The sequence below is a fragment of the Harpia harpyja genome, chromosome Z (genome assembly GCF_026419915.1).
Source record: "Harpia harpyja isolate bHarHar1 chromosome Z, bHarHar1 primary haplotype, whole genome shotgun sequence".
Classification (NCBI taxonomy): Eukaryota; Metazoa; Chordata; class Aves; order Accipitriformes; family Accipitridae; genus Harpia; species Harpia harpyja.
In genome coordinates this window covers 78,796,370-78,817,161 of record NC_068969.1, presented here as the reverse complement: position 1 = coordinate 78,817,161, position 20,792 = coordinate 78,796,370, and the positions used below count along the sequence as shown (strand labels likewise).

The window sequence follows — 20,792 nt, the reverse complement described above, 5'->3', positions numbered from 1 at the left end:
AAACTGGTTCCTTCATTTGTGTGAATTTTTCAGTACTTTTGTCTTGCTCACTGGAACAAGAAATGCCAGACTACTGAACACTTTCAAAAACATGCTCATTTCACTGCGTTGCCTACTGGAGAACTAGATTGATGCTACCTCTCTTCCAAAGTTCAGCCTGACATTTCCCAGAAGTAAAAACCTGTAACTTTGCAGTGACATTTATTTCCTGCCTTTTGGTTGGCTTTTGGGGGGGGTCTGGAGTGATCTCTTAGTGTTAAAACTGACTCAGAAGAAACCCTCCAGGATAGGCATGGAAGCGAAGAAAGTGTGGTAGGAATAATGTAAAGTGATATACTAAATTTAGAGTTTAAAATGGGGACAGCATATGCTAATATGTATTTGGATTATATTTTTTTGAAATGGGTTTTTCCTTTTGGACATGACTTTACTTGGCTTACTGTTTTCTGGCTGTCTTTTATTCTTTATTCAGACAGAAGGGCTGCATGAGGACAATTCCTCTTCAGTAAAATGTAAGGAAGTGTGAAGGAACAGAAGAGGAGGATTATCATCCTCCCCTGCTATCCTCCCTTAGCTTGTGCTTTTGAAGAATAACAACTGTCCTGTAGCTTAGAAAAAAGAAATCAGACCACCAAATTGCAGAGTGAGAATGGTTCTTAGACCAATTTGTTAAATAAACAAATGCATTTTGTCTCCCATGCTTAATCTTACTTTAAAAAGGAGAGTTATTGACATACCTTAGCCTCATTTTTGAGATGCAAATTAATTTTAAAAGCAAAAAACATAATCTTGAAACCCTTCTTCAGGTTGCTGATGACCTTACTTGATGTAACCACCGCATCCTCCAGGAGCATGGGGGATGCAGAAGGCAGTGTTGCCAGGCGGCATGCCTCTCCTTCTCCAGAGCTGCTTCCTACCTACTGGGAGCTAATGAATTGTTTTATCAGCTCTTTGGAGCTGTTAAGCCCTTGATGAAGATTTAGCATAAATTTAATATTGAAATTAGTCCCAGCATTGATTATCCATTCCATGAGGGAGATGGAGAGAGGAGCAGCTTTGCTGTACTAGAACATTTTGGGTTTTTTCCTAATCTTATAATTTGAATATACAGTTCAAAACAAGGGCACTTTAAAGGACAATACCTTTAAGGAAATATGTAACTGGCCTTATAGTAGTACGTGCTTAGACTTTTCCTGAGAATTTGGTAAATCAAACTTAGCATCTGTTCACTAGATGTTAGTGTAAAAGTCATTGTAGAACTTTCATTTAATACCTGTTTAGTGTAGAATAAACTTCATAACTAGAAAATTAATGTGGACACAGGACTCAGAATGAACTTCTCATCATAGCTGATGAAGGCTAGGCCTGAGCAGACTACTTTAAAGAGTTTGAATGCTTTTATAACTAAGGATTATGAATATCATTTATTATTATAATGTATTTTGAGTGTCATTCAGTCTGATTGCCATATCTGTAGTCCAGTGTAGCTACAACTGAGAAAAATACAGGAAGTAGTAGCCTATTCAATAGAGAGCTAGCTTAAGACCAAAAGGAGTCGCATAAGACCATGCCTCTGGCAAAAGTAAGAGACACTATGAGGAGAGATTGAAAGGAAGGAACTTAGGTAAGGAGTTTGATCATTGTAATGACATATCTGACATCTCTATTGATGTTTTAGATAGCCTTTTTGTCCAGCACAGGGTAAACCAATGACACATTTATCAGGGATGGGTATGGTTTAAAGAATTAACAAAACCCTCTTAACCTCAGAGTTGAGAGTCTTCCAGCCATGCTGCTGCATACAAAACTTTCTGGATAGTTTGTTAGAAGACATTTCTTCCCTGTTCACGCATTGTGTTAACAGTTGTATGGAAAACTTATATGTATCAGTAGAGAAGCACACGTGACCTCCCTGATAATTTTGGGACTTAAAATAGTGATGCAGGTTGCCGTGTAGTGTTAATGACTGTCCCCTGAAGGTATGGAATGTGCATTGCTTGCTCATTGTCCTGCGATTTACCTTGTATCATTCAAGGATTTAGGTAACAGTAAATCAGGTGATTTATTTTTTTCTTAACACTCAAGGTACAACAGGTGCCCAGAAATAAAACTGCTCACATCTATCAAGTCTCCTAGCTTCAAGGGGATTTTTTTTTTTTTTTCTTCCTGTATTGCTTCGTTTCTGCGCAAGCTTCCCTTTTCCTAAGGCTTGATTTAACCAAAACCGGTCCTTGCTTTGAGGATGTTGAGCCTTTGGTACTAAAGTCTTCTTTTGGGTTCTATTTAATTTAATCAGGAGGTTAATTTTAGTTTTCTTCCTGTGTACAATGAACATAATTTTCTCTTAGTGTCGCGTCCCAAGATTGGAGCGACTCAGGTTTTTGGATTTCCTTTGTCAGAATTAAGGTGACACCAGGGGATTTCAAACAACAATCAACATTTATGCAACCAAGCTAACCTTGCCCAAGTACAAGTGAACTTATCAATATGAACCTTGCATCATGTCATTAAGCCGTTGTTTGAAAAGAGAAGGGAGGTGTAGAAAAAGAAGCGGAAAAAGGAACATGAAACTGTGTCAGGAGAACCCTCCCATTGAGTCACAAGGTTCAGAGCGGGCCCCCTTGCTTTCTGGACTCCTTCTCAAAGAAGAGCCCAGGGGCGGCTGGATCCACTACTAGTCCCAGACTTGGTCAACGGTTTATGTTTAAAAGGATGAGGTGTAGGGACTGTGCAAAAGAGAGAGAGAAAAAAAAAAAGGAAGAGAGAAGAAAAGGATTTCACCAGTCCTGGGTCCAGTGTTGGTCCAGCCAGCCCAAAGATCCGGTTCCAGAGGGCATGCACCGAGAACTCGTCCTCCCTTCATTTATAGATCAGGAGTGTTAGTCGGTGGTCTTGACATGCGTAGTTCATGTTCCCGGGGTTCTCCGGAATTGGTCGGTGGGCTTGGGGTGTCATTGGGGAGTTGCCTCTCTCTCCCTGCAGGCATGCCTGCTTAAGATAGAAGTGCAGTCCCATGCTCCATGGGGCCCCCTCCTCCAGGTGCATACGCTGTGCTGCTTCTCATGGTCGCTTAAGATAAGGAATTGTGGCTTTGGAGAAGTGCGGTCCCACGCTCTGTGGGGCCCTCTTCTCCAGCCACATTTTCCTGTTTTCACAACTCCAGCACTTTTACAGAGGCTGTCTTCTCCACCAAAGTTCTTTAACAAATGTTTGAGACATGGACTATAATTTGTCAGACCGTCACACTTAGGCAGTGCTGTTGTCCCTTTGGCATGGGTAAAGTGGGGAATACAACCGCATTGTGCATACGTTAGTCTAAACAAATCGTAACAGTTGGGGAGTGGGAAGGAAAGGTAGGGCAGCAAATTAAATCTCATGTTTTGAGTGAAGGTTTCTTTTTTCTGTTTTTCAATGTCAATGCAGATATCTTATTACTGAATTTTGACTGGGACCAGAATTGATGTTAATCAAAGTCTGCCGTGTGCTGATGAGTTTGGAATGACTTGCTTCCCCACCTGCTTTTGTACTTTAAAGAATATCATGATAACAAGGAATACTCCTTATGATGCAGGATTTATGATGCAGGATTTATAAAATTTTGTGATGATGGTCTTGGAAGTGTGACCAAGCATTTCAAAGACATTTAAGCTAGGAGGAATGTGCTGATTAAGGCATGTGATGGGATAAATTCAGGGAAGCCCCCTGAGAGTGGGGTGGGGGAGAAAGATCCCAACTGCAATGCGTATTTGAAATAGCAGTTGAGCTGTGATGAGAATAGAGCCAAGTGGGGAGGAGAAAAAAAAACAACTTATTTTGAACACAGAAGAAAAGGTAGTGCAGAGACTTACTGAGGAGCTCCCTTCCCCAAGTTACATTAAAGCCCTGTTCCAAGGTGATGCTGTGAAGTGGGTTGTATGTGGACTCACTCCTTTGACTTCCATGTTGTGGACCCATGTGATAGGTCTGAAAGGAGTTTGGGGTTTAAAAGGAGTTTGGGGTTTAAAAGGTTCTTACTTGTCATACAGAGAAAATCTGAGAGAATCTAAGAACCGTGAGGTACATTGCTTCTCGAGGAGTATGTTACTCTCAGAAGTATCTTACTTCTTTAGAAGGAAGCCTTCAGTCTTCCTTCTACAGAACTGTTTATTCTGGATGAGTTAAATTTTTGACGAGAGAAAAGCAGATTGATAATTTCAGAGCAAATTGCAAAGAACCACCACTGTTCTGGTGAAAGTCAGGTTTATGGCCACTTAAACAGGAGGAGTGGCATCCATCTCATAACCTACCTTGAATTGTTGCAAAGTTTGTGTGACTTTATACAGTTAATGGTAATTCAGAAATATGTTAAAATTATCTCTGGCTATAACTGTCTGGGCTACTTTGGTCTGCTGAGACAAGGTTGTTGGGTTGGCCTGGGAGAGTGTGGATTAAGAACGCTTGTTGGGAATGTTCACACTGAGGCAAGGCACTGGGGAGCATAAAACCAAACCTTGGTGGGTGACTCTTTCTTGTGATCTATCTGTTTTGCCCTTAGCTTTAAGGTAATAGTAGTGTTTATTATAGATTCAGCTTTTAGGAATGAAGAAGCAAAACCAAAAAGCCCTGCAAAAAAACAAAGCCAGAGGAATGCTTGAGATGAAAAGCTAAATTTGTCACTTAGAGGTTTGCATATTCAAATGAGCTATTCTCACTGCCACCTTGTATGCTGATCTGTGCTGTAAGATATGCACAGTTAGTTAAATAAATAACCTCCACTTAATTATCCCTGAAATCCTGAAAATTGATTGATGTATTTTATTACACGTTGGCTTTTGAAATCTACAGTTGCGTCCTAGATTCCTATAAAAGCATCTAAACAGATTTCTAGTCTTCCACTTGCGTAAATCTAACAGTCTTGTGATATGCGTAAGGCACGATGTTTAATTAACTCATTTGCAATTTACATTTTCTGTGTATAAAAAATCCTTAATTCATCTAACGGAAGAAGTCTTGCTCCTATAGTTTTTATTTACAAAACTAGTCATTATGTGTGTATAATAGGAGGATTGAATGTTCTCTTTGAAATATTTGTGCTTCATATGAGGTTTTAGCTTGACAGATCCTGCCTCATCTGTATCTCTGATACCTTATTTCTATTTTGCTCATCTGCCATAAAGCTTTTATTCAAAAGACTTTAGTTTGTACATATTGTGGTTTAACCCCAGTGGGCAGCTGAGCCCCACACAGCTGCTCACTCACTCCCCCTTGGTGAGATGGGGGAGAGAATCAGAAGGGTAAAAGTGAAAAAATTCATGGGCTGAGATAAAGGCAGTTTAATAGGGAAAGCAAAAGCTGTGTGTGTAAGCAAAGCAGAACAATGGATTCATTCACCACATCCCATGGACAGGCAGGTGTTCAGCCACTTCTTCAGGAAAGCAGGGTTCCATCACATGTAGTGGTTGCTTGGGAAGACAAACGCTGTAACTCTGAATGTCCTCCCTTCTTCCCCCAGCTTTATACGCTGAGTATGACATCATATGGTCTGGAATATCCCTTGGGTCAGTTGGGGTCAGCTGTCCTGGCTGTGTCCCCTCCCAGCCTCTTGTGCCCCCCCAGCCTCCTCGCTGGTGGGGCAGGGTGAGAAGCAGAAAAGGCCTTGGCTCTGTGTGAATGCTGCTCAGCAATAGCTAAAACATACCTGTATTATCAACACTCTTTTGGTCACAGATCCAAAACATAGCCCCATACAGGCTACTGTGAAGAAAATTAACTCTAACCCAGCCAAAACCAGTACACTGCAAAAGTTGGAAAACTGCCGAACTTACCTTCAGTCCGAAGGTCTGAAAGAAAGGGAGGGAGAGTGCTAGCTAAGAAGATGCTTTCATTTTGGAATAAAGAGATGGGAAAGCAAGGCACTGTTAAACTTGTATTGAAAGTGCTTCTGGGTGTGAAAGTCTGCTCAAATGAATACTACCTTAAATTCTTAGTCACTTTTGTTGATTTTGCTTTGAAAGATTTACAGTAAAGCCAGTCCTCTGTCTAGGCAGGTGCTGTGGTGATGACTGCCTCTACAGATGGTAGACAACAACCTTAGAAAATAGAGAGAGGGAGGGAGACTAGTCAATTAGTAAAAAATGTGGGGAAATTTTGGTTTATAAAGGGATTTATTCTATTTAAAAATGTCAAATAGTATTTGGAAAACCAGAAAAAATAATGTATTATACTTAATTCCTTAGGTATTAAATATAGATTCCAGAACAAGTTTTTAAGTTTGTGGAAGTATGAATTTGGATTGCTCAACTGTAAAGATAGTGATGCCTTGTAGAACAAACAGTACTTTCTTTTTTTTTGGTCTGTAATTCGGAACCAGTAATTATGGAGGGAAGTATGTGAGATCCCAGAGCTCTTGGATTTTTATTCATTATTCTTGCTCTGTAGTTTTTTGTGAACTGAGGCAGACCTTGTACAGTGAAAAATTTTATCATCTGAAGATACCTGGTCATGTAAAAATGCATATTGAGAGAATGTTGTAGCAGAATTTCCCATTAATTGTTTTTTGAACCACTGTATGTATAAACCACCCACACATATAAAGGTTCAGCTTTACCAGGATAAATTTTCAGAGCTGTAAGATTGCTGAATTATAGATTGGATTAAAGATTGGATCCAATCTTGTAAACATTGGGTTTGAGAGTAGCTCGGTCTTTTAGCTCAGCCCAGCATGTATGGGATTTAATACACATTTGTTCTCCTGCTGTAAGCCTCCAATATTGGACTTACTGAATGAGTTTTCTAAAGTTACAGTAATTTGAGGTTAAAGAGGAAAAAAACTCTTCCACGGGTGACTCACTCCAGAGGTAAACACTAAAAGTGAAATGGAGAGCTCTATACCCTGTTTACTGTGTAAGGAAAATAATTTCCTGAAAGCCTGAAGACTCAAAAATAATTGTGTCCACTTGCTACTGCTAAATATAAAATTTCCTAATTAGCTTTTCTGTTCTTGGGAATGACGTTATCTTTTAACACAAGTTTTATCTATGGAGGACTAACCCATGTGGCTAAGTGAAAATCATTACTACTGTATAAAGGCAGATTGTAAACCAGTGCTGTGTAATTACTTTTAACTATCCATAAAATCAAGTGGGAAAAAAAGCAAGGCCATCATGACTAGATTTAATTTAACAACATAGTGATAAGAATGTGCACCAGAAAAAAACTGAAGAACCTGCAGGAATGAAAATACTGAAAATCTGATCTAAATAAAAGGGGAATGGAGGTAAATAAGTCTGCTTTCCTTCATTGTCACTTCAGGGGCAGCTTTCTGGAAGTTTTGAACCATATATTAAAGAATGCAGTAAATTATATTGTATTATATGACACGTTTGTGGGGTATGATAGTAGCATCATCAGAATTCCACTGTAATGACAGAACTGAATTGGAACAGTTTCTTCATTGATTTGATACATGTTTCCAATACCATTTTCTATTACATGTTCCTTTCAGTGTTCCTGTAGTGGAATTTCAGGTAAAAATGAATTTATTGGTTACAGCTGAACAAGCATAACAAGGTGCTTTTAAGATGATAACTTAAAAAGAAATAAATTCTAAGTCCTATGAAATTACAGACTTTAGAATTTTCCTTTCTCTTTACTGTTAGCAGAAAAAATAATGCAAAAAGGTAGGAATTTCTAATGTGTTCTGACAAGTTCACTGTCTTCTGTAATATACTGTGTTGGCAACCTAGGTCCAAGTTTATTTCCTGTTTTTGTTTTGTTTTAGGTCCCAAATCTGATCCCAGTTCTGATATTTAAATTGGGAAGACCTTTGGAGCCTGCACTTTACAGGGATATATTGTATACACTGCCTACATTGGGTGTACACAAGGTGAGAATGAAAAATTATTAGTAAAGCAAAAAAACTATATCAATAAGAGGTCATTTATTTATAAAAAAACATTTGGACTAAGCAATGTATAGCTTACTTAAAATACCTGATTTGTAAGCTTCAGCATAACTGTAATATTTTGGATGGGATATGACATTTGTTTTAAAGAGTGAAACGTACATTATGCTTTATTGTCTGCACTGTATCATCATTATGTATGTATCGTAAGATGCTGCTCTTGGACTCGTTATGCACTAAAGTTTTTCAGAAAATGACTTCCAGTTTCTTGCTGACATTGCAGTTGGATAGTTATCTCCTCGTCCTTGCTTGTAAAATAATGATTTGTAGATTAGTCTTTGTTCTTGGACATAAAAAATAACAGTGACATTTGATTAAAAAATTTCTTTCAGGTTTGTGTAGCTCAGATTCTACATGCCATACACATACTGGGGAGCACGCCAAAGCTTAGAGCAATCACTTTGCGGCTGATGACATCCTTATGGGAAAGACAGGTTAGAAAATTCTGGTAGTGTCACTAAGATAAGTGTAGTTGAAAAACTTCATTACATCTAACCAAGGAAGGAAATTAATTTTGGAACATTGCTTATATGCTTATAGTGTCTCATTAGCAGCAGTATAAAGTAAATGGTGGAAGTGGTGGCTATATTGTTCTGTTTTAGTGAAAAATTTCAATAGTATGTCTTTCATGAAACCTGCTTTCCATTTCATCAGGTCTTAGACTGGAATTAGGAAAAAAAAATTGTTTAAAGGATAGCTTTCTGCTTTTCATAATGTGCAGTAAGAACAAGACCTCAGTTATATGCCAATAATTCATTTCCCTGTTTATGAAGTAGCAACAGAGATCTGGTGTGCAAAAGCCAGTTAGATCTCAATGCAGCATTAGATTCCAATAATGAAGAAAAGCGAAATATGGTATGCAATAAAAGTGGTATTTAGAAGTCATGTAAAAGTGCTAGCAATTGAAAATCCTGTCACTAACTTTTGAAGGTATGATGATAATTTTTAAATTAAATCTTTTCTAGGATCGAATTTACCCAGAATTGCAGAAGTTCTTGGCGATGTCTGATATGCCCTCGTTGTCTGTTGACAAAGATACTCAATGGGAAAAAATGATTGCTAAAGCTGCTTGTATAAGAGATATATGTAGGCAGAGGTAAGCGCAAGTGTTATCCATGCTATGTATTTGTAAGGGAAAGCAATTTTTTTTTTTTTTTTCCAGAAAAGCTGCATGATTATTTTTACCTACTCTGTTATATTAATTGTGGGTAATATTTTTCTGGTTGTATGAGATACTGACTCAGGCATTGCTAATCTCAGCAGCTAGTAAGTTTTGGGGTTTATATTATAGCTAATAGAAAGCACATATAAATAAAGTTAAAATTAAAATGTCTTTATCCTGAAATAAAACATGCATCCTATACTGATCCAGAGTAGAAACTTAAAGCATACCACTTCCAAATTATAAAAAGAGAGTGATGAAATATTAGAACAAACAACTAATGATCTATCTTTTGATCTATTCAAAGAAAGATAGGGTGCTTTTCTGAAAACTATATTTTTTCAAATGCAAATTACTGATCTTTATTCAGATATAGTACTGACCACAGAACACAGTTGTACAAGTCTAACTGGATGATATATTGATTGTTTCCAGGACTAACAAGCTATGAATATCTGTACTTGATAATAATTTACAGTTCCTGAAAAGATTATTTTTAAACACATTATCAATTACTTCCTGGTTTTATGTGCATAAAACCATCTTTTCTCTTTGTCATCTATCTTTTGCATTCCACTTTTCACTTTTCTTCTTGAAGATCAGTTACTAACAGCTGGGAAGATTCATGTATCTTTCAACCATCAGCTAAAAAAAAAAATTCTTAAGGAAAATACCCTTTCCTTTATCTCTTCAAACTTCTTTAATTTTGCCAAACAGCATTTTTCAAGAAGTCAAAAAAAAGAAAAAAAAAGTGAAAAGCAAGAGATAAATCTCAATGCAGCCGTAATACTCTTTTTGCCAGGTAAGTGGTATAGTTAGAGTTCAGGTGTATGCACGTTCTTAGTGCATTTAGAAAGCCTGAGTGTTCCATGCATATGGATTGCCTAGCCAGATGCTATTTACCCCGATGCTATTTACCCCAAGTTCTTACAGTGTGAGGAACTGCTGAATCAGCAGTTGACACCTCCCCCACCACTGCCCAATAAAACTGCATGGATACTAAAAGTCTGGAAAGCAAACAAGCAGTCCATGCAGTCATTGAAGGAGAGACAAATGACACTGCAGCAGCAAAAAATTTGGAAAAATGTTCTTACCTGATGTGAGCAGGGCAGAAGTCTTTTGCTGCTGGTATCTCCACCAATATACAGTAGCGAGTACTTATAGAAGATTGCAACAAAGAAGCAAAGAATAGTGTCTTTAGTAGCACACCTGGATTTTCCTTCTCAGTCACTTCTGGAATGATGTAATCTTTTAGCATACACAATGTCCTTGGACAAAAACTTCCATAGCTTAACCACGTAGTGATCTTTTATTTGGAAATTGGTGCCTGCTAATTTAATTCTCCACATCACTCAGCCTTTAGAGCTCTCTATCATATCTTCCCTTGTATATTTTTTTTCCTCCCAGTTTTAGTCTGTTTTAGTTGTCACTTAAGACCAATACTTAATGAATTTTTGTGTATAGAATAGAACTTGCATGTATGCATGAATATTGCCTTGTATCTTCATGGTTTTTTTCCGTTAGGCCATACCAGCATGGAGCAGACATGTTGGCTGCAATTTGCCAGGTATTAAATGAATGCACAAAACCTGATCAAGCTTCACCCGCTGCCATAGTATTACAGGGTCTTCACGCACTTTGTGAGGCTGAGGTAAGATTAAACTGGCTTGTCCCTGTGTTTTGTGTTTTGCGTTTTGCTTGTGGATCATGGACTTTTTTCCTAGTTGGGTTTGTTTTTTAAGAGTACATTGGATTATTGCAGCATTATTTTTTTTCCTGACAAGTTTAATGCCTCTTTTCCAATATCACTGAATTGTTCCTGGGAAATTGTACTGTGAAATTCTACTACAGCAGGTCAGCCCTTCAGTGCATGGATTGGAATTTTACGTCAGCTTTACAGTTTGTTTCAAAGACATCTTTTCATGCATTTTTCCTTGAGATTTGAAAAGAACGGCTGTTTGGCACATAATTCTGATTGGCTGAAAAGTAGGTAAATAATCTCTTTTTTGATACCTACTTACTGGCCTGCCCTGCTGGGTCTCATTCACTTAGTGAACCCAATAGGGAGTGAAATCACTTGTAATGGGAAGCCTTCTGTTTTACTCTAATGCATTCATTACTTACTGATGAATAGGACAAGTAAGCATTGGAACATGCTGCCCGGAGAGGTTGTGCTGTCTCCATCCTTGGAAGTTTCATGTTCCTTTTGGATACAACCCTGAGCAACTGGGTCTGATCTCATAGTGACCCTGCTTTGAGGAGGAGGTTGGACTAGAATTATCCTGAGATCCTTTCCAACCCAAATTGTCCTGTGATCCTACAATACCCCTGAGTTAGGAGCAAAGGCTCTTTGTTTCCACAGTGACATCCCAGACATGGTGATGCAGGCACAGACATGCTGTGAATCACACTACAGACAAACTGTGGACTATGCAGGCCATCTGAGTTTGTGGACTAATGATAGCCTGCATGAATATTTGATTACCCGTTCTCTGCCAAACATCAATTTTAAGTTTATCTACTTCTTTGTTTTTTGTGCAGTGTTTATTGCAGTGAGGCCAATCCAACAAAATCAAGGCATTGCCACATGATATGTTTGAAATCATGTCAGCAGTTCAAGAACAATATAGAATCATAGAATCATAGAATCATTTCGGTTGGAAAAGACCTTCAAGATCATCAAGTCCAACCATTAACCGTGCCCCCTAAACAATGCCCTGGAGTACCCTATCCACTCGCTTTTTGAATACCTCCAGGGATGGTGACTCAACCACTTCCCTGGGCAGCCCATTCCAATGTTTGACAACCCTCTCAGTAAAAAAATTTTTCCTAATATCTAACCTAAATCTCCCTTGCCTCAATTTGAGGCCATTTCCTCTTGTCCTATCTCCAGACACCTGACAGAAGAGACCAACACCCACCACACTACAACCCCCTTTCAGGTAGTTGTAGAGAGCGATAAGGTCTCCCCTCAGCCTCCTCTTTTCTAGACTGAACAACCCCAGATCCCTCAGGAAATATATATAGGAAATGGTTAGCAGTCCATACACATTAGTAATCAATATAGTTAAAAAGCTTCAGATGATGGCTGCTAAGAACCAAGTTATTCAGGGTATTTACTGTGTTTGCTTTTGGTACGGAGTTTGGCTCTTCTTAAGGTCACATGGATTCTTTGAATGCTGGCCTCAGTTAGTATTTAAGCAGTGTTTTCCCAGGCTGGATTATATTTAGACTTTGTTTTGTGCAAAGAAGCAGGAGCTGGGCCTGTGACAAAAGTCACATCGTACTATAAAAACCTCATTTGAGAATAGACGTACTGTACTACTGTTGAGAAGTAGAAGGCTGAGACAACTCCAGGATGGAAGGAAGGAAGGAAGAAAAGAATCACTTTGTGGACAGGTATTGATTTTATCTGTCCTAATTCTTACAGGCCCTCCTCAGCTTGCTTTGTTTCCCCAGTTTCATACCAGTGTAATCTTCTGGGAGACGAGATCTGTTACCCAGGTATACTGAAACTTTAATAGAGAATTCTCTTGTGGTTTGGTAAACTGGGTAACCATTTGGATTAAGTAATGCAGTCTGTCCCTTATTTAGTATTTAGATGCCAGCTTGCAGTGCAGAGACCTTAAAGGGCATATTCACAGTGGTTGGTCAGAAGGTTTTGTTTTGGTGCTTTCTCTCTCTTGTCGCTATCTCAATAGATAACAATGGGAAAGGGTTTTAATCTCTTTGAGCTGTTCCATGTGCACGGTTTTAGTGAGCACCTAATTTTCTGTTAACTGTTTCTGTTAACTTCAGTATAACAGATTATGTTTTCATATGTATAGTGTTGACATAGTTGGTGATGTAACCTTATACACCATGTGGCTTTGTCAAAGCTGAGTTCTGAGAGTCTCAGAAAGGCTCCTTTGCAAAAGTAATGATAGAATAAAATGTGTAACATTGATATTTTTTGTCAAGTGTAGTGGAAGAATAGTTTTCCATTTTGTTGACTGCAGTAATTGTTTTGTGGAAAGGTAATGGCTTTACCCAAAGTATGTACTACATGAATAACATTAAGAGTATTAGCTTAGCTTTTGTGACTTAGAAGCAGGGCTAGCCCCTGCCCCCCCCCCCCCTTTTTTTTTTTCTTGGTAGGTATAACAAAAGGCCCTTAATGAATAGTGCAGAGTGACCTGCACGTCAAAAATGTAAAATACACACAGTTCTTGCCCAGCCACATTTCCTGTTTCTGGGCAAATGTTTTGGGTTTTTTCCAGTGATTTCAACAGAAGCCAATGTACTTCCTATGAGGCCACCTATCCTGGCATCTAATTGATTTCATGTATCAAGTACTGTACGCAAGCCAAGAAACATTCAAGAATGAAAATGCTAAGCATAGTATTTAAAACCCCTTTCTAAGATTTTTTGGAAGTGGTTTCTTGCTGTTTATTTTCTCAGACCACATTTATTTCTTTTATTGGTAAAGAAACCAGCATGGCAGAGTAATACAGTGAACTGAAAAGTTCTGTGAGATCAAATTATGTTGACTGAGTTTAACATTTAGGAGGAATTACAGAGCTGGATGTTGTTTAAACAGTGTACACTTAAAAACTGTACTCTTAAAATCATGGGTTTGTGTTGAGATGTTATCAGAGGATCATTACCACCTTCTTGGGCTTAAGTTTCTGCCAGTTTCACTTTCTCAGGTCTGGTTTACTCCTCATTCTCTTTTTGCCTTACTTTATATCCTTGGCCTTGTACATAGTTAACATCACAATTTCCATTTGAACTCTTTAGCCAATAATGTAGGTACAATTCCTTACCTGTGCAGATCTGCTGTTGAAGGTTGCTGCTAGGGTCCCAGGATGAACTCTGTATAGGTAATGGTTTTTCCACATGCTGAACGAGTGAGTAAAATAAGTTAATGAGGAACCTTATTGGCCTGCATTCAGTCTGACTGGTCTGGTGAACACCCACCATCAGAGTAATTGCCATTTGCTGATTACCTTCTACTGCTCCTAAAAGTGCTGCTGCTTCTGTTTTTTTCCGACTAACCTGTGTGATTTATGCCCTCACTGAATGAAAATCGTGTTACCGTCTTCACTTTCAAGTCAGCTACCAAAATCCATTTCAGTGCCTCTTCATCACTGGTGCGATTTCTGGTTTTTGAAAGCTGGAAATGTCAAAGATACTGTGGCAATGTAAACTTAGTTTTTCCTTTTATGAATGCATTATGTTATATCATAGAATCATAGAATAGCTTGGGTTGGAAGGGACCTTTAAAGGTCATCTAGTCACAAACAGGTCCTCCCTCTGCAGCTGCTTCTGCACCCAACTTCTTTTCATCTTGGAAACATTCACTACAGTGGCAACTTCATTTTCTGTCACTTGATTAGGATGTGTGGCATACTAGTGTAGTCTAGCTGGTGTTACAATGTTGTTTTCTTCTCTTCCTCTCCCTATTTTTGCTTTCCCAAGCTTTGCTATTTTATGTATTCTGACTCTTCATTTGCTTTTTTTCTCAAGGCTGGAACAGAATTCTAACCTTGTTTTCTGGTTTTGCTAGTAAGACAGCTAGTACTCTTGCGCTTTTTGTAAGAAATGGTATATAGAGATAGCTTGAGGGACACTGAGTAGCTTCAGAAAGACTAAATTCATCAGTGTGTTTTAGGTGAAGTTACTACTTTTTCTAAGCTTAGGAAAATTTTATTTTCTTCAGAGCACACAATATGACTTATAATTTTTATAAATGTTGTCTTAAACTTTGTAATTTAAAACACTAACAGTGGCTTTTAAATTGCATGTTGCTTCTCCTGTTTGGTCTTCAACTTTGTGTTGGATTTATTGCAGACACAAAATAAATTAAGGAAACTTGCGCTCCAAGTACATATAATCTGTTAGCAGAAACTGGAAAACTATTTGTGTAGTCCAGAAAAAGAATTCCCCTTTTGTAGCTGAAATTTCATTGTAAGCATTTTGCATTTGAATGTGGGTATACTCTAGACCATGGCCAAACTTTTTACTGTGGAAATGGCATTGAGTGATTTGGCTGTTAATCCTCAGGATTATTAGTAGCGTTACTGCCTCTGTGGTACCATCATGTTGTCAAGTCAGCTGGTTTGGGGGTATTGGGCAAAACATGTTTCGAAAAGAAGATGGTTTTATTTACTCTAATTTATTCCTAGATCATATTTGTCCACAAATGTCACAGGGCAGCCAGGGTCATTTTCTGTTATCACAGTGTGTGTCAGTCCAATACTCTCTGACCAGGTTATTTTAGATATTCCGTGCGTGGAGGATGTAATGTGTAATGTAAAATTTACTTATTTGAGGATAATTGTTACACAGGATTTCTGCTTCAGCAGAGTGATACAAATTATACCAAAATCACAATACAAATGTAAGTTACACTTAGCAAAATATAGCAATTACAATATACAGTTCAATCACAATACCAGTGTGATTCCTATTACCAGTCTCTGTAATATGCTCACTGTCACGATGCTGAGCGTCCCCAGCTGGAAGGAATGTGTGGGTTGAATCCAGCTCAAGCCCGTTGCTGTCTTCGAAATTCCTTTGTTGACTGTCTAGTTTTATGCTTTACGTTGGGCTGAGCCACGTATTCACTCCCCCATATGCTGATCTGACTGACTCTGGGGACATATTCACACTCTTTTAATGAACTGGGGAGAAACATTTACACCATCAGTTGATCCACTGAACTGTTTATAGCTGTATATCTAAAACAAAAGTCCTCTTTGTGTTGAGTCAGTTTCTTTGCAACAGATGTGGTCAGTCCCACCCTGCATTATTCTCTGAGCTTCCTGGGCACATCACCTTTGGCCCATTTGACCCTTCTTCCATTGCAGGGGTTTATTGGTCAGTCACAGTGTGTAGCACTTACGCAAAGCAATGGTATGCTATTTAGTTTAGTTGCAGGTATTTCTGTAGCTGGCTGTTAAGTGTACTACATTGCACTAGAGGATGTGTCTGGTGGGTTTTGCTGCAATTACTCGTTCTGGAAAGATTCTGATAGGTTTTAGCCTAATTGTAGTTTAGAGATGCTGAATTTCAGGCAATCATCATGAAAGATGTGGAGCTGCTCTGCAATAAGTGATGAATACCATATGTTGACTTGTTTACTGTCTGGATATACTGATTCAGTTAAGGTTTTGCCAGAAAGCTAGAAAGGAAGATAAATAATTGAAGAGTAGCTACTTGAGGATCATTTGGGGACACTGACAGACTGAGGAGTCTGTTTTGTATTTCTGCTGAACCTACTGGATTGTTTTAATGAGAATTGCAATTGTACTGGGATACCCTTTTTTTCTGTTGTCCATACTCTAGGAAGAGATGTTAAGGTTGCTAAGAGGTGATAGAGGAGTTTAGAAAGCTGTTAAATGAGACCCATTCCCAGCTGTGTTTTCTAAGTTATTTGAAGACCCCAGTTCTGCTTAAGTAATTTTTTCAGAGTGCCGAAAGTTTTGAGCAGTATAAATATGTCTTGACTTCAAAAAATCAAGAAGAAAAAGCCTTTTCTCATTTGATGCATTGTTTTAGGATAGAAAACACATAGGCTGTAAGATGATGGCTGCAACACTGTGATCACAGGGAGCAATCAGCTATGCCAACCACAACCAAAAGGCTTGAGAGATGTTGTGATGCAAGCGTTGTGGTCCATGATCCACTCAAAAGGAGAGAGATCTTGTAACGTGCTTTCATTGCAAGAGGTTGATACCTGCAGATATCGAAGGGTGAACCCAAACAACCATAAAGAGCTAAGAAATGTTACAAGCAATTTTTGCACCTATTATTTTACAACTGTTAAAACCACCATTTCTCCTTACAAAGCAAGTGAAATAGTCCCTGTGTAGCCTAATCCAGTTGGCCCTCCTTTGTGGGGTAGGTTGGGCTAGGTGACCTCCAGAGCTCCCTTCTAACCTAAGTTATTCTCTGAATCAAGGATTCTGCGATAGACTTGGTGCATGAATCTTGCTGAGGTTTGGTATGAATGGATATTTGTCTCAGAGGAAATATTGCTTAAAATAATGTGCTTCTCTGACTTGCTCACGCCCAGATCAGAAATGAAATTTGATTTAAATGTTGTTTCCTATTTTTCCCCATGATTTCCCACCCTCTAAGGCAGTAGGTCACCTGAAGCAAGAGTGCTTTTCTTCTCCTTTACATCGGTAAAACTTACCTTTTAGTTTTTCCCCTCTAGCAAATATGTTTCCAGTCAGTGCTTTGTCCAGCAGTAAGCTTGCTATTTTAAAAGAAATTTAAAAAATAACAAGAAAACACAAATGTAAAACAAAATGTACCGTACCAGAAGCACTGAGAGCTTGTAAGTTATATGGTTGTTGATGTCTCAAGATGACAATGATACGTCAATTTGAACAAACCCAGTATGAAAAAAAAAAAAAACCAAACAAACTATAAAGATGAAAACAAACCTAAGAAGAACTTTTACCAAAGTATGACGCTAGTGTGTCTAGATCTGTGGACATACATTTTCTGATTAGCACTGATTCTTTTTCTGCAGATAGTAATTGGTATATCGGTGTCATAAGGTAAAGTTCTCTTATCTTGCTAGTTTCCTCAGGTGTATTGTATTTTCGGGACAGCTTTGTCCAGCTGAACAATGACTCTGGAATCATAAGGCTTTTCTGTGGGGATTCATGACTAGCAGAGAAAGTTCATCACAAGATGTTTATCACAATCACCTATTCTTCCAGAAAGACTTCATGTCAAGGTTATTACTGCTTTTATAACCTTTTTGTTTATTTACTTTTTTAAAAATTTGTGTGTAAAATACTGCTCTCCTATCTTGCCACTGTTCCCGTCCTCCTGCTCCATTGGTTCACAGTACTTCATTCGGTGGGAGGTTTCTGTATGACTACCATTATGAGTACAGAAAATTCCTTCTGAAAGGAGCCAAAAAAGTTCTGCAGTCTTGATCTTGTATGAGTTAAAAAATACTTTTTAAGGAGATTTAGTGTTGCAGGAACTGAGGATGAAGTCCATTAATGACAGGCCAGAATGCAAAGCTATGCTCAGTGATGGTTTTAATATCCTCTAGCTTCTGTATTTATTGTGTACCAGATGATGTTTAGCCAGGTTAAATTATATTCCTTCTTCACATCAATTCACTAAGTTTCTTTGGGTTATTACCCAGTCTGAAGTCGTATCAGATCCCTTCAGAAACAAGTATTTAGTTGTCAGCAGTGTTTGGACAGGTAAGACATACTGCAAATTCTCTTTTTTCTCAGAATGCAGCAGAAGTTTTTAAGTTGTATATTCTAAGCTCCACTACTTTAGCTAAGACGAAAAACACACACATGTGCCCTTTTTAACAAATACCTCCTTCCAAACCTGTCCTTGGCTCCTTTTAATGAATTTCTTTCTGTCCTAATTTAAAATTGAAGTAGACTTTAACAACCTGAATGAACCTCTATTGGTTCTGTTGTCCTTTTGTAACAACAACAACAAAAAAATTATCTCTCTCCTAATACCAGCAGTGTTTAAAATGAGAAAAAAGGAATTCCTGCAAGCTCCTGTGCAAGTAACTGAGTATGCAAGGGCAATGTGTTATTTTTGGTTGGGAAGCATGCAAAGTAAACATGCCTTATATTGTGGCAGAAGAGAATGTAATCATTTGAAGGTCGAGTGTTTGTTTGAAAGGCATCAAGTGAGAAATGAAACACACAAACATACACCGGCACTATTTTTAAATTATTTTTTGATATTTAGAAAACTTTCCCTTTTGCATCTTAAAGAGCTGCAGTTTCCAAAATGCTGGTATTTTATGATTTCTGGATGCAGCAATGCAATTTTTCAAACGTTCCCACCTTAACTGCAAAGAACCAAAATTTGGTTGCGACTTCGTAGATCAGGCACTTAGATGTTGGATTATTGCATTAAGTTTTCATGTTTGAGCTGGCAGCTATCAGAGTGGCATCTTATAGGACCATCTGCTTTAGACTGGGAACTCTGTTACAAGTGTTCTTTGCAAAAGCAGAAGCATTCTGGCAGTTGTTGATAAGTTTCTGGATTTCCATCAAATTAAAGGTGCTTTTAAAAGATCAGAACCATCATACATTAGGAGAGTTTTAATTTTGTCAGAGATGCCAAAAGAACCTTACTCAGTGGCTTTAAATTGTGATTATCTAATTGAACACCGCTGAACTGAAAATATTATTACTCAAACTATGATAATGTCTTTGTGGTTTTGTGGTTTCATTGAATAAGGAGTTTGATATAGGTTGATGCTTATTTTTGTCACTGTGTTGAAGTGAATGTGAAGTGGGGTTTGAATTCAGAACACTGTGTTCCCAGTGTGGTCACGGATCCTTGAAATGTGAGCAGTTCCTCAATACAGAGCTTTTTAACTAGCTGCCAGAATAGTATCTCCCTTTCTAATCTGAGAAAACACTGTCTTTGGAGAATACCACTGATTCTTAACTGTTGTTTAGCTTCATGCATGTTTAAGGGAACTGTGCTGAAGGTGATCTGTGTTGGGTAGAGTTCCAGAGTGCCACATACTGAGAAGAGAGAATGCCTTAGACAAGAGCATCCTTGTTCTGTCTCACAGTTAAGACCCTTTATGCTGCTCAGTCCTGCCAGCATCTCAATGTTCTGCAGGACTTGAGCCTTCAGTTCTTTGAGTTTATAATCTATGTAAGACTGGAGCTGCACACCTTTGGACTTTGGACAACTAACTGATGTCATGCATCTGGGATTTTGTCTCAGTGCCTGGCCAGTACCTCAAGACCTCATCCAAATTGAAGATTATTTTAAATTTTTTTTTCCTTCAGCCCTTTAGGGCTTCATATAGTGGCTCTGTTATGGTGAAGGGTTAAGTCTGAAACTTCTCTGGCAAAATTTTTGGATGGCTGAAGCACTTTCTTTTGTTTGAATACCCTTTTATTTAAAAACAATGAAGTAAAATGGTGTTCTTTACCTTTTGCCCTCCAGAACAATACAAGAACAGTGGTGAGTGAGGAAATGGAAGCATTTGATTGTGAACGGCTGAAAAGACCCACAATAGAAGTGTGAATGTAATCTTAACTTTTTTTTGTCAAGATTCTTTTTCCTAAAGAGATCATCTCTCAAGTAATACAACTTGTTGGACTTGGTGTATTTGGGGACTGTGTGTTTTGTTTGGTATGCTGTGATCCTGACCCAGACAGCATGTTGGCAGTTGCAGTCTAGTAAGACTAATATTACAGTGCATGTTGAGCATGGTAGAGAATGGCAAGTCATTGATTACAAAAACAGAATGGCCAAAAGTTGCATACGCTGCCATATGTATGTTGCTGTACTGAAGAATGCATCTTTCTGCAAGTAAAGGATGCCTGTACTCTTCAATAAAATGTTTAGCATTTGGAAACTCATTTGGAGACACAGGCTGTTTCTTTCAGCCAGTAGAAAAATTGAATTTCTGCTGGCCTTCTGCTTCTCAAGATGAACATATATCAATAGATTTCAAATCAGTAGTAGGTTAATATAATTTCTGCAATTAGTATGAATGCTTTATACATACAGTAAAGAAAATAAATCCTTTCTGTTTGCGAAAGAAAAAAAAAGTTAAAATTGATTTTATGGTGAAAATATTTTGGTGTTGACAAAACTACTGAAATACTATTTTTTCACTACAGTCTGCTAAGTACTAGATCCTGTATCGCAGTAATACTGCACTTAGTGCAT

General features: G+C 38.2%; 1 protein-coding gene across 2 annotated transcripts in view; it reads left to right on the top strand.

Annotated features, from left to right (window-relative positions):
* The window catches only part of FOCAD (focadhesin), a 138,035-nt gene that overhangs the window by 44,125 nt on the left and 73,118 nt on the right, over window positions 1-20,792 (top strand). For both annotated transcript variants that reach the window (XM_052778443.1, XM_052778442.1), the window contains 4 exons: window positions 7,760-7,864; window positions 8,275-8,376; window positions 8,908-9,038; window positions 10,629-10,755. In XM_052778443.1, coding sequence (XP_052634403.1) covers window positions 7,760-7,864; window positions 8,275-8,376; window positions 8,908-9,038; window positions 10,629-10,755 — 465 coding nt within the window. The remainder of the gene's footprint in view (window positions 1-7,759; window positions 7,865-8,274; window positions 8,377-8,907; window positions 9,039-10,628; window positions 10,756-20,792) is intronic.